The sequence below is a fragment of the Zonotrichia albicollis genome, chromosome 3 (assembly GCF_047830755.1).
Source record: "Zonotrichia albicollis isolate bZonAlb1 chromosome 3, bZonAlb1.hap1, whole genome shotgun sequence".
NCBI lineage: Eukaryota > Metazoa > Chordata > Aves > Passeriformes > Passerellidae > Zonotrichia > Zonotrichia albicollis.
Window position 1 is genome coordinate 57,781,263 of NC_133821.1, and position 15,119 is coordinate 57,796,381.

General features: G+C 38.1%; 1 protein-coding gene across 13 annotated transcripts in view; it reads right to left on the minus strand.

Annotated features, from left to right (window-relative positions):
* Positions 1-15,119, minus strand: part of RGS7 (regulator of G protein signaling 7) — a 253,709-nt gene that overhangs the window by 76,916 nt on the left and 161,674 nt on the right. For all 13 annotated transcript variants that reach the window (XM_074537545.1, XM_074537547.1, XM_026793803.2 and 10 more), the window contains one exon: positions 5,618-5,724. In XM_074537545.1, the coding sequence (XP_074393646.1) occupies positions 5,618-5,724 (107 nt within the window). The remainder of the gene's footprint in view (positions 1-5,617; positions 5,725-15,119) is intronic.

A 15,119-nucleotide genomic window follows, 5' to 3' on the forward strand; every position in this document is an offset into this window, starting at 1 on the left:
CTTGGTTCAACTATTTGTTACAAATCACATATCCAAATACACTGTAAAATAATTACAGCATCCCTTACAATGTCAAATATTCCTATACAATTAATGTTACACAATCTCTGTGCCTGGTTTCACGATCTAGAAGCTCCTAAGTGAAGATTTCACCCAGGAGAGCTATGGATGTGGTATAACATGTACATTTATTAGCATGTACATTACATAACTCCACCATTTTCAAAGGGAAGATAATGAAATACTGATGTGGTTTGGTTATCTTTCATGAGTGTAGAAAACTTTTAGGAATTATCGTCCTTAAGAATTTTACTTTTCCGCAGAAGGAAATATGAAGCAGTTCATCATGAAGAAGTATTAAAGAGGGAACATTTGTCATTTTGCCATGACATCCCACTTGCAGCTGAAGGAAGGTGGGCGGTAGAGCGGCTATGGGAAAGTCAAGAACTGTTTATCAGCCCAGGCAGAAATAATGCTGCCAGTTTTTATCAATATGCTTTTGAGGCACTTTGCTTGATTGTAGGTGTAACTTGAATCAGCAGCCAGAACAAGTCAGGAGCAAGAGAAACAAGGCTTACCTAGCACTGCAGATACGATTGCAGATACATTTAAGCTGAGCAAAACATTACAAGGACCTTCATGCCCTTTAACCAGAAAACTAGATTTGCACACATGAACACATACTGGTTCTCTTGAGTTATACACTAATATCATTAAGTAAACCTAACCACATAAATCCATAATCCTTCTGTAATAAAGTCATATGAAACAAAATCCTGTAATATAGCACATATTCCACAATAAACAAACTGGCAGCAGTGGCTGCTATGCATTGTAAGGAATACAGTGATAAAGTAAATAGATCTGCTTCAGCTTTACCTCAAAATTAATCAATAACAATATCTGAGCTAATGAAACAGCCACTTGTAAAAATCAGGGTCACCCATCAGCTTTTATAAAACATGATTAATTTCTATGCATTAAACTCTATAACCAAGGAAGGAAATCACTAGGCATCTTTCAGCTACCCCTTGTTGATAGTAATAAGAAAAGAGCTGTCTCTGAAGCTGCTCCGTTCCACTCCACAAAATTTTTTAAAATCCAATTACTTGGATGGGGGGGAGTATTCAAACCACTTATAAACCTTTGCATATTGCTGCTATTCTTCTCTCAGGCACCAGGGAGTCTTTATAAACAGCAGAAATGAAGCCTCTGCTGAAAAGTGGCTGTGCACAATCTCAAATGCTTTGCATGATGGATGGCGGATTTCACTGGCATTCTGTTTTACATTCATTGCACTTCACAAGCATGATTTCTTGGTAAAGTAAAAGGGTAAGATTGCTAGTCTAGCACTATCATGCCCATACAGGAAGCAAGTAATGCTCCATAGTTAGCTCAATATAATTAAAAAAGAGGCTGAGGAATTTGGAAACAAGATTTTGGCTCTGTGGCTCCTCTTTTCTAACCAAAAAGAGGACAAGCATGGAAAGCAGTGTGGGGCAAAGTGTGTCTGAGTAAGGAGTTAAAAAAATCAAAAGTGGCACTGATGGGGCAGTCAGAACGACACATGGATTTGAAATCTTTTTCCCTCGGAAACCTTAACAGAACCTGTGTATACCAAGCCTGATCTGAAAAGACAATTACTTAGTTATCACACTTGCAACTGGCAAAAAAATCTGCAAAATTCTGCATAATATAACTTGTTTCTTTTTCATTTCTAAAATCTGACTTCAAATAAAATCCTTCCCTCAAGGCACAGTAGATTATCCAGGAAGGCTCTGGAGAGTGGCTGAAGAGCTGTGATGTTCAGCCACAGACTCAGAATGGCCAAAGGCTGGTCCAGAACAAGCCTAGAAGGAGCCAGCTCAGTAAGGCTGGCTCATAGAGATGTGTAAAGCAATGTCATTCCACCTGAGACACGAAGTGCCCACAACACTTCACACTCTAAACGATTTTCCAACAAAGATATTTCAAGATCCTTACAGAGATTCCTATATAATTTTATCCCAAATTTTAGGCATGGGAAAACAAGGCCAGATCAATTAAATGCATTTGTCGAGAAAGTGTTCCCAGTGGCAGAACAGGAGAAGATACTAAAGTCCTTCATGTTTCCAAGGTCCATTAATTTTGCTACTACCTTCACTCTTGCTTTCACAAGAAACTGTTCCTGTTTGCATACTTTTCCTCATATATTTGTGTCTTTCATCTTAAAAGGTACAAAAAAATAGCAAAACCTAACCCTCATCTCAGAAAATTATTTAATGTAAATCATGAAGTAATCTCATTTAAAAATGAGAGTGCGACTGTCACTAGTCTCGGGTATCCTAGGAATTTTTTTACAGCCAAAAGATACTGGGAAATGGTTTTTTTTTTCACAATTAACATCAGGAGACACTATGCATTCAGGGCTTGTAGAGGAAATTAGCATATTTTTCTGTGGGATGATATTACAGAAGCTTACCAGCTGAGAGGGCAAGTCAGGCATTCTTCACCAACATGGTCATATTATCATTTGTGTGGACATAAATGAAATATCTCTGTGAGCGATCGCTGGCCCAGGGAAGCTATGTTTTCCAAGATGCAGCTTGCTTTTCTTATTTGGGCCCCTCAAATTCATTTGGTCTCGGGTAGAGGAAGATGGTGAGTTCCTTTTTTGGTCACAGGTTTAAATTACCAGGAAAAGGCAATGTAGCTGTTTCTGCTTTTTCTTATTGAGTCTAATAAAAAGATTCCTCTCTTAATAAGGGAATTAATATTTATATTCATCTCCTTTGAATTAAATTGATATCACAGAAACGAACCTAATTAACACCTGAGTAGGTCACTGAACGATCCATAATTTTTTTTAATTTCATATTATTTAAAAAAGCGGATGTAACTATACTCGTGCCTCGTGATGGCAAGAGTAATAACTGGAAAAGAATAATTTTTGCCCATAAAAGGGCATTTGTCCAAATGAAGCTCCACTGCTCTTAGCTATTTCTATGCAACAGAAGGTGGTTTAAAACAAGCTAGAGATAATTTTACTGTCAGGAGGGAATGTGTCACCCTTTTGAGAACAAAACATCAAGCACATGGAGAACATTACTATAGCTAATCTGTTTTTTGTAGGTTAGGTCTTTGTACTGCAAAGATTTCTCTGCAGGTGTGGCTTCCGAACTTTTCAGTGCCAGCAGGTGCATGGTTTTCTCTTTTTATCAAAATATCTGGAAATTTGTGAATCCTGTCCAGTACCAAGAGGGTACTATGCACAGAGAACCTGAACATCTATTCTAGTGCAAAATTCACACATTTGCAGTCAAACTTTCCTCCCCGTTGAATATGTTCTCTTCATCTTCTAATTTAGCAGTTCAGTAACAGATTTTATACCAGCCTTATTTTGGTGGGGAACGTGGAGATGTAAGCACACAAATTTTGTTGTTATAACTCCAGTTAACAATATGTCACCACCATGAATTTTTTCTCATCCTATACATTAACAGCTAAAGTTGCATTGTCACAACAACAAAGTCATGCTGTTGGCATAGGAATGGCAATGCAAAAGGTACCACAGAAAAGCAAACAAGCCAAACACAGCAGATACAGGCTGAGCAACACTTGCTAAAGAGTCTTATTTCATATGCATTTGTCAAATAGGCGCCAAATTCTTAACTTATGTAAATACACTGAGAAGATAATATAATCTAGCCCTCACTGAAGTTTTGTGTCGAAACTTAGGCTGTGGACCTCTGTGAAGAAAGCTCAAAGCAGAGTAGCTGCAGGACTCTGAGTGGTCCATGGTGCAAATAATTCTAGTCCATACTTCCCTTCAGTCAGACTGCCATGCCAGCAGAGGTGCTCATTTCTCGTGCTGGAGATGGAGGCAGCTGTGCAGAATTCAATGACAAGCACTCCTCTAGGTAAGTACTACTCTCCACAAAATTAAGTTCTTGTACATTTTGTCCTTCTGGATGCTGTTTGTTTAGACACCAACCCAAGAACTGGAGCCTCACCCACTCCATGATTCCTTTCCACTTGCCTTATAAGCACTTCAGCAAGCCCCTTCAACCATGTGCTATCTTTCAACTTTATACTGAGCACTGAGGAGATTGAAGCCTCATGAGCTTAAAAAACCCCTTTTCCTTCAAATAGTCTCTCCAGGATCAAAGGTAACTGTGGATCTAGGGGAGGAGGCTTGGAATGCTTACTCTTAGTATTACCCATGTACAAATCTAACTTTCTGCTCTGTTGAAGAACAACTTTTTTGCAGTCTGACTCACAAGATCTAAATATGAAAATAGGATAATATTGTTTGCATGTATGCAATAATACTCTTCATTGCCAGACTGTGCTGTGCATATTTAATTATACTCACGCTAAGATTTTCATTTGTACAAATATTACAAGTCTTTCTCTTCCCTTATGTAGGTCTATGCGAATTGAGCCAAATATTGGTGAAAATACTGTAGAGAGATTAATATAATACAATGTTTGAAACTATGACTGGTCTCCAATCACCAGTTTTCTTCTGCATTTGGAAGAGCACAACTTCAGTACTATTTTGTTCTTGATGGCATCTTTTTTAAAGAATCTTTAAGACAAAGTTTAGATGTATATATATTGAAGAAAATAGATTTTGTTCTACCAGATGTTATTTTACTGAATATTTATTACAGTTAGAAGTAACAGAGAAGAATTAACAGACTTAATTTCATAGTGAGAGTCATCATGTCATTTCAAAGCAATAAATATCTAAACAAGAGCTACGAGCTGCTCTTGGTGATACTGACCAGGAATACCACTGGATAGAAAGAGCAATACAGAACACAGCCACCATTGTCAAAAGTGGCACATGACAAACAAAGTGAATCCTTTCAATTGAATCCACAATCTGGTACTTTGCAGTCATATTTGTTTTAAGTTATTGGCAATATTGTTCTGCAAAATTCTAGCCCACTAGTCATTATTAGAAAAACAACACTTCTGCTCTCAGGGCCTTAGTTTGAAACCGAATATAATGAAATACAATTATGTGTGTTTCTGAATAATATATGTGAAAGTGTAGGCATAGACATATGTACATATTTATGCTTCCAGCTTTTTCTGAACCATCTTCCCATTGGTTGTATGCAATGGGACTGACAGATCAATATAAAAATGTCTCTGCACTTGCTAGAAGAATACACACCACTCCAATACTACTGAGTTACCAGTAAGGAAACACTCACAAAATAAAAAAACATAAATATTAATTCCATTATTTATCAGATTTCTGGTATAGACTTGATATTTAAAATATCTCCCCCTTTCTAAATTCAGACCATATTAGAAATAAGAGGCAATAACATAATATAGTTTACTATATTTCAAAAATACTACATTAATTTATTTCATGACAGATAGTTCCACACTCAGCATTTTCACACTTTTTTCCCAAATATCAAAATAGCCATTATCATCTCAACACTTTACTGAAAATTTATAAATAAAATACTTCTACAATTTGTTACTTTTCGGAGAATTTCTACTCTTTACCAGGTTATGTAAAAACAAAGCATGATTAAATTTGCCATGAACTTTTCTGTAAGGCCTTTCAGGCTCCATTTGTGAAAGTCAAGAACATATTGAAAATACTTACCTGGAATCGATAAAAGGTGCCATCATCCTTCAGAGTCAGAACATGGTCTGAGATTGGGAAGAAATAGCCATGTGCTGCCATCAGAGTTCCCAAATGCAGAGCTTCAACTGTTTCAAGAAAAAAAAGAAAGATAAACTAAAGAGCTAAATAATGTCTTTTCAGCAATTTAGTTTTGTTGTTAATATTCACCTGATACCCTGCAGATAACCACTTTGTTCTCAAAGTCCTACCACCTTGAAAGAGCTGTCTTTTTCTGTGTAACATAATGATGCAACCAAAAAAACACTGCACTTTCCTTAACAAGTAGCTTTTACATATCCCATTTCTAGCTGTGGTTCCACTACTTATATTGACATTAAAAGGTAGCCTTAATGTTCATCCACTTGTTCTGAAGCTGAAAACAGCTATCACCTTTACCTTGATGGCTCAGCCTGCTTTTCTTCTTCAGAACAGTTTCTGATTACATGTTAAAATAGTTGACTCTAATTGCATGATATCTTTCTCAGTAGCTTTGTCAGAGCTACTGTAAAGGATAGAGATGTCCTCAAAAGTTTATTACTGGAAAAATATCAAGGGATAATAGGTTCCTAGAACAGTTGATGTAGGAAGGTATTTGCGAAGGTCATCTTGTCCAACTCAATCAAGCAGAGAAACCTTAAGCTACTAGCTGAGGACTTTGTCTGAGTGTTTTTTGAATAACTCAAAGGAGTGAAACACCACAACCCCTCTGGATAATGCTCAGATTTATATTTATCCTCTAAGAAATGCTCATTTGTTCCTATTGCCTATAACTTGGCTGTCAGTAATGGCCAGCACAGTCTTGTATTAAAAGCACCACTGCAGCACCTGACCTGCAGTCAAGCATCATCACACAGAAAGAAATTGAAGTCCTGACATCTGTGTTCTTGCTGACAAACACAGAAAGAGACATTCATTTATGTTTCACCCATTCTTATTTTCAATATGAGAAGGCTTATTTATTTACCCATACTTCATTAGCATTCAAAAAATTCCCTCCTTCACCCTTTGCTCACCTGAAGACATTGACTCACATAGGAGATACAGGAGGAGCAGTGGGACAAGTTTAGGCTAACCCAAAGCCAGCAAACACATGAAAGGAACAAGAAAGGGGATCTGGACAGTATTAACTGAGAGCAAATAACCCTACAGGGCTTATTTGATACCAAACATTTATTGTCATCCCCATCTTTAGCAAACTGATTCCTGTCCCTCCAGACAGAACCATCACCTAAAATACAACACACCTTCTCTGGCTATGAGCTCTCCAGCCTGATGTAAAACTCCACTATGCTATTTAGACTTTTCCCAGCTGCAAGCCTAGAAGAAATCTCTCTAACAGAAGGATGGGAGCTGCTTTATTCCTTGTGCCTGCAATGTCTGTAAATTCCCATCTGAACTTTGTCCTTAATATAAAAAGTTGATATATTGTTGTTATTCATTCATTTCAAGCTGCTAAATGCTATTATCCTTGAATCAGAAATTTGAATCAATGCTTTCTGTATCATGTCAGCCAGTGAGATTTTTTTTTTTACTGTTTCAGTTCATCTGCCTTTCAATTTTATTAAGCTTTTCTTTGTTCTTCTCATTGCAACTTATTGCCAACTCAATTTTTTTTTTATTTTTGCATGTATTATGCATCTTGGTGGAATGAGAGAAAAACAAAGAAGAAATGTGCTGACTTTTCTAGAGAAAAGCTTTCTCAGACAAGGGTGACGGCTTGCCAGGGAGCTCTGACACAGATGAGTGCATTCTCTTGATTAAGTCTACACTAAATAGGCTCCAGATTTTTTTCATGTGCTTCCTGTATTCTGAATCATAATATTTTTCAAGATCACAAGAAACTCATATTATTTCCTTTTACACAGCATTTTTTTGAGCATATCTGGACTACTATGTCCAGTTATGATTAACATGTCCATTGCAGTACAAAAAAGACAGCAACAAACTTTGAGTGAGTCAAGTGGGAGTCCACCAATATCACTGGGGCTGAAGAATGCACCCCATAAGGAGAGGCTGAAGGAGCTGGGCTTGGTCAGACTGAAAAAAAGGAAGGTGTCAAAATTTTGGAGGTGGCTAGAAGAACTTTTCCAATACCTGAAAGGAGATTTCAAAATGTAGGAGGCAAGATGTTTATGGATTTGCAGGGCAATAAAGTGAACAAAAGAAGAAAAAAATAAAAGAGAAAATGGTAATAAACCAAATCAGGTCTAGTTCTGACTTTCAGACAAGCAGCAGGAGTGGCTGCCCTGACAGACTGTGTAATCTGTATCCTTGGAGGGTTTCAAGACCTGAACAGATAAAGTTCAGGGCAATATGTTTGACTTCATAGTTTTCACTGAGTTGAGCAAGGAGTTGGACTAGAGTCCTCCTGAGGTCCCTCTCAGCTTGAATTATATTACAGCTCTGTGACTCTAGATGGGTCAAGCAGAAGTGGAATACAGAAGATAAAAAGGGGATGAAGACAATTGGAGAAGAAACTATTTGGAAGCTCCTGCCAGAACAGCCTATATTCCAGGCAAGGCTGGATGCAGTAGGAGTAAGGGCTGGTATTTCTCTCACTGACTGAGTCAGTACATAAAAGCAAGTAGAGTCACAATAGAAAGAAATAGTCACGAAAAAATAGAAAGAGTTACCTGCCTTTCTTTGGAAGTCAATTACAGTTATTTAAGGTCTGAATTAGTCCCAACAGCAGCCTTCTGCAGTTATGTATGGGGAGTAAGGTGATTATACTCTTACCTCAGGCAATCTCATTGAGCTGGAATCCACACTAACTCAATGTTAAGGTATATCTTTGTCCTTTCACCTACTAAGCCTTAATAAGGACAAACAAACTTCTCTTTTTTTCTTTAACTAATACACAATTAATTTTCATTTTTTATGATTGTCAATCCATCGGTATCTTTCAGAATTACATGAATATAAATGCATAAATATTCCCTTTTAGTATCCACCTAACATCCACTATAGCTCACATTTTGAGTGTTACAAAATTATACCCAGTGAGTAATATCCACAAGTCTCCTGTCTCACACCAGGCTGGTAGAGGACCAATACTGATACTCTCTGTGCAGCAGCAGTGGAACTACAGCACAGAAAGAAAATTCAGCTCTCAGGAGGTTTCTATTCTCTAAGCAAGAGGTTGTCCAGTGTATTACAGAGGCAACACTTTGATACCCATCTCAATTTGCTAAAATCAGACTGAGAAAATAACTACTATAAGAAGCCAATGAAGTACAATGGCAGTATTTAGGAAATAAACCCATGAGCTTGAAAAGGAAAATGAAGCCAGCAGCAGACCAATCTGACATGACTGCCTAGAATTCAAATACAGACAGATTATATATCTTCCTTCCTGTGTATGAGGTTAGAGGATTTTCATTTAAGAAGCACATTTCATCTGGAAAAATGGCAAATGTGGGTTGGGAACATCAAAAACATCTGTGAAGTGCATTAGATAAGAAGAAAAAAGAAATCTGAAAGAAATGTTTTTAGACATACTGGTTGTCAGGTAGAAAGACTATGTTTATATGTATTCAGAATACAAACTCAAAAAATTGGAGGAGCAGAATTAAAAAAAAAAAATACAGGTTTTTCAGATGGCAAGTGAACACAGATGCACACAGAAATGTGATATCTACGCAACTAGTATTTTGCAGTCCTCAGTCACTCTGTATAAAAAACACAGAACATAAACAAAATCCTCAGTCACACCCAGATAGCCTCACTGAGGAGCTATAATTCAAATGGCAGTCAGCTGCTATACAAGGGGTACAAACTGCAGCCAAAGATGTCTTGCAAAAAAATCTGAGGAAGACCAAGCTCCTGAAGGTGTAACTGGTAAAATGGAATAGACTTTGGCTTCTTCAACTCAACACCCTCTTTTGAATATACCAACTATCTGATTTAAGGTTCCAGATCCTTCCTAGCAATTAAACTGTGGAAAAGTGGAGCAGCACATTTAAAACACAAATTTACCCTAACCACTGTTTTAATTTTTATAGGTATAAATAGGAAAGTGTTGGGAGCAACAATAGCTAATGGAAGAAGAATTCCTCAGGTGAAAAACAGAAATGCATATTTATGAGCCCACTTCAATTCAACAGGACACAAAATACTTCATATAAAATCAAAATACTGCTTTGAGTGTAGGTTTGATTCTTAATGTGTATTTTATTGCTGGGCTAAAAGCTCTCAGAAAAAGCTAAAAATTCCATGGTTCACTCTGCTGTTGAACTTTATTTAGTTGAGTGGGTGAAGTGAGCAACATAGATTGATTAGAAATCATTTCAGTGAGAAATAATATTGCCCAGCCATCTGCTGTGCCATTACAAGACAGTGATCTTGACAGATTAAATGTCAGTCACTTTTAATATACTTTGTTATACAAGAGTCAGATATTTTCAATGCTTTGGGACAGTGTAATCTGACAAAATCTAAGGAATGAAACACATACCCTACTGGTTGAGTTGTGACTTTATTTTCTTTTTAAACATAGTGCAGTTTTCTCCTTACCGTAATAATTATCATGTGGATTGCTGACAGTTTGTTCATCTTAAATTGCAGGGTATGGTATTGGTGGAACAAGTTGTTTCTTACGATATGTCCACAGGAGGGAATTAAAAAGGAAGAACATTCCTTGTTTTTCTTTGGAATAAAGATGTTTCTGTGCTTTGAAACCCCTTAAAGGATAGGTTTTCTGTGATTAGTGTGAATTCTGATTTTTCTTACACATCTCAGGTCTATCTGTGATGTGATATCTATATTTATTTTTACTCCAAAGTCCATAAAATACTTTATGCTATCATAATAGTATAGTCTTACAACATCTGAGCCACCTTGCAGTAATCTCTGAGGGAATGAGGAAAGAAAAATAGAGTATTTTCCTATCATGCTCCACTTTTGAAAGTCCTTTTTTTGAGTCTGTCTTATGTTCTGTGTGGAAAGATTTCCTACACAGAACGTGACTTGGGGCATTTTGCATCCTTAAAATTGCTTTATGATGTAAAAAACAGTGAAAACCCCAAACTGCCCAGTTCTCCTATATTTTTGGGTCCAAAAATATCAAACAAATTAACATTTCCCTTTCCATGAAACAATAAAGCGTTTGGTATTCTGCATTATTTGTCGAATCTAAAATCCACCACAGCACTGAAGTGCACTGCTAAGTCACACAGCAGCCTGGAAAAGGAATTAATGAGTCAGAACTTCACAAGCACACATTCATTGTAAGTGTCTAATGCCAAGACTTTATCACTTACTCTCACCTCACTCCTGCTGTCATTTCATTGCCAGTGTGAACACAAGCTGCAAAGGATTAGAGTAATAAAATACAACCTTCCTCTCACGCTGACACGAAGCGTAGGAGAGACTCGCTGTCTCGGCCTGACTTTGGTGTTTAAAGAGGAGAAAATAAACCAGCTAGAAACATTCTTGAACACCCACAACACCATGAACCACACTCTTTTGTCCCATCTGAATTTCTTAGGGGAGACTCGCTGTCTCGGCCTGACTTTGGTGTTTAAAGAGGAGAAAATAAACCAGCTAGAAACATTCTTGAACACCCACAACACCATGAACCACACTCTTTTGTCCCATCTGAATTTCTTAGGGGAGAAGCACTTGGTGAGAGTCATTTTAAGGAGGATAAACCCAGTGGTGAAGGAAGAGGCACTATTTACTCAAACACAATTAAAACAAGTTCATACTTGATTTCAAGATAACAATCACAATCTACATTATCTGTTAACAAAGCAGCTTACCTAAATAGGTAGGATTTTTCTTGTGCTAAACAGTGCCTGCTGATGCCATCAACAGGGCAGAAGCTTTAGTAGGAGCATCACTCAGCAGCTAAGGAGGAAAACCTATCAAAGATGGGCTATGTGTTGCCATCTGCCCAAGGAATGGTAATTTCCACCCATACAGTCTGAGATGATGTGTAACATGAGGTGCATCCCAAGTTTAGAATAATGATGCATGCCTGAAACATCAACTACTTTCTTTGCAAAACATCCAACACAACAGGCACTGTGACAGTGATGAAAGACAGCTGGATCCTCTTGCCACCTCCCCTTTCTGCCCCGTCTCTGATGAGCAGTGTAGTTTGCCCTAAGATAAGAACGCCAGGTGGGTATTTCAGGATGAATTTCTCCATGCTCACATGATTAGTGTATTCCAGCGATGGGGAGATGAGATGCTTGTGACTGACTTTCATCTACATCAGCCTGCGAGAGGGTGTAAAATGCTTCTGGAGACTGACTCCGCTGGGGAAACTGGTCTTCCAAGGCTGGATAGAGTTTATGGGTGGAAACTCCCCCCAGCAGGGAATCTGGAAGAGTACATCCAGCCCAAAGGTGAAGAACACCTTAGGATGGGTGACTAAAATGCCCTAAGATCCAGTCAAATGCAGAGAGAAAATCCTGAAGTAGTTGTATTTATACTTTGTTGCTTTGTAATTGTGAATTCTGCGACCAAAGACTGCGAAACTGTACATTTCTAGCTGCACCTCCTTATAATATAAGGCTTTAAACATCAACTGTTGACCAAATCTGAGACTAAGTGGACTCAGCTGCACCCAGACTTGCCCGAGAAGTTCAGAAAGCAGAGTCTTACTGACTCAGCAGGAAGGACCACAGCCTGATTATGCTATAATCCACTGTGGTAGATGATACAGTTATTATTTATATATTGTACTGGTAAGATTTAGATACTGTATTATCAATAAATCTGATCATAATCATCTACATAATCACAATGTCCTACTTCTCATGCCTGATCAAGTACATTTTCTCAATTACTGTACTACAGGGACACCTGCCTAACGTGCTCAGGATTTGGGTGAATGGGGGGACTGACCTAAATCTGAAAAACTTTTATCCAGATAGGATCAACAGAAGACATGTTACCATCAAAGACTGAAGGAAAGGGGAAGCTGGCCTACAGTTTCTGAAAAGAACAAAACAAAAACCAACCAAAGACCTTGATTCAAATACAGGAAAGGAAAAATAAAAGCAAGAAATTATCACATTGGAGGGGGGAAAAAGTCCTTTAAAAAAAGCTGCATCTCCCAGCTAGCAACACACAAACTCTCCATTTTAAAACTTTTAAAGTATTTTCTATTAATTTTCTTATGTGATTGTTTCCTGCTGTATTTCAGCTCAGACCTGTTAACTGCTGCTATATCCTATTAAAATCTGCTTTTATTCTCTTAATAAATTTGTCTCTTGAAAGGCAGATGCCTGAGATGTCAAAATGCCATGACTTGAGATGATAACCAAAGCTTTCATTTTGACCAAAAAATAAAAAGAAAAAAAAATTTGGAGTTGCAACATGAGGTGTCAAGAAACAGACAAGTGAGGAGTGAGGTGCTGGCATTGAGCTGTGCTGTAACTTCACCTTTGGAATATTTGTTTGTGGTGGCTGTTTGGCAAACTGGAAACGTGCCGCTACAGAGGCTGGAAGAAATTCATCCAAGCTGTAATCTACAGGTAGGCTTAATTACCACACAAAACTGATCACAGCACAATCTGGTAACTAGATTTTGCCACTGTGCGTCCAGTACGCAGTCATGACAAGTGGCCTGAAAATGTTTAGAATTGCCTTCATAGTTTCCCTGTCATCTCCAGCCTCAATTTTTTAAAGTACTTATCAATATCACAGTAGCAATCAGGCTTTCCAGTGGTGGAATCTAGTGCTGTACCAATGAAAGTCAGCATTCATATAACTTTTCCTCTAATTTCACTATTACTAGTCTTTGATCTTTTTTATTTTCAGTTTTGTAGAAATTACAGACTTTTTGCTCTTCTATCACTGATATGTCTTGTCTCTTCAAATCAAAATGATAGAAGGGTGAAATCCAAACTCCTTTGAAGTATGGGTTTCCTGTTTTTCCTTCTGGGTCTTCCTCTGAAACTGCAACTTTTTGGTTTAAGCTTTGATTCCCATGCTTCTCTAAGGCAAAATAGAGGAAATCAAAACCTGTGTGTCTTGTTTTCCCTAATGACTCTCTGAACTTATCTCTGTAAGACATTTCCAAACACCTTACTCATTCCCTCCTCCAGCATGAAACTCTGAGTGGATATTTAAAGTCATATGTGCACCCTTGTGAGCAAACCTGCCAAAGACAAAAAACAAAGTTTTACAAAAATTCCAATTACTGCAAATACACTACTTCTGAGAATTCCTTCAGATGAAATCTTGCTCCACAGTTTCAAGCATCTGTAAAAGACCCAAAATACTGGGCATGGAATACTTCTGCTCAGTATCATAATTACTATGCTATTATTTCAGGTTTTCTTGTATAGTGCTAGCACACCAGATCTTCCTACTTTTCTCGCCCCCAGTGGCTGAGTCTACAGATATATGACAAAATTGTTTGGCTGCAAATGTTCAGTGGGGAAGCATGTGATTCATTCTCCACATGACACCCAGGAATTTGTGTGTGCTAGTATCAGCCAGGAAAGGTACTTTACATCCCAGCTCCCTCAGACACGGTGCCCTGTGTGATGGTGTGCTTTCCTGGCCACAGCACAGAGCCATTGATTCTCCCCTTCTTTGCCATGCTCAAGGGAAGGCACGGCAGCCAACTCCTCTCTCAGTCAGCTCTGCTTGGACACCACAAGCACTGGAGCTTTTAGAAAAGCACATTCCAGGCACATGACCAATGGGCACTGCCACAGGCAGTTTTACATCTGGGATGGGGTTTCAAAGGAGGAGACCTGTCCTTAAGGTTTGGCGGATGTGGGGCTGTGAATAACTAGTGTGGTTGATGCACCACTTGGATTCGTGGCCAGCAAATACACAGAGTAAGCACAGGCTTTTTCAGTGCACAAAATATTTGTTCGGAAGATAACATTTGTCAGAAAATAATATTGTTGGATCATAGGGACATCAGTCAGCATGGACGTTGTGAGGTTGGGTGAGGGAAGCCATAGGTAGCCCTGACTCTCACAATGATTACTGCTGGTCAAGATGAATCATGACATTTTTTTTAGTCTCTAAGTCTGTTTTGATATTAATTGCTATTGCACCAACCATTACCTTTGTGTCATTGCCATGCATTGCTATCATAATCACAAAACACCCACTTATGACCAAACAGTTCAGAAAATACAAAGAACACACAGCAGCCACAGCTAGAAAAATAACTGCCTCTTTCACTGCACTCAATTCAAAAAAGAATAAAACAATTCTCTTTATAACATTCTTCATACATCCAGCAATCTGAGAGCATAAAATACTGCAAATAATGTACTTTTTTTCCGTGGGAAGAGTGCTGTGATTTGTAAAGTCCATGAGGAGTTAACAGCTTTATAGGTAAATCAGTGTCATTGAGACACACACCAAGAAAAAAAATGACATCAAAGCTCAGGAAGGATAGCAACAAAGAGTGTGGAGGTGGTTTTTCTGAAGAATAACATGCCACTCCCCATGAGACCAGATTCAATTATCTGGGATGCACATATACAAGGCTCCCCAAGGCAGT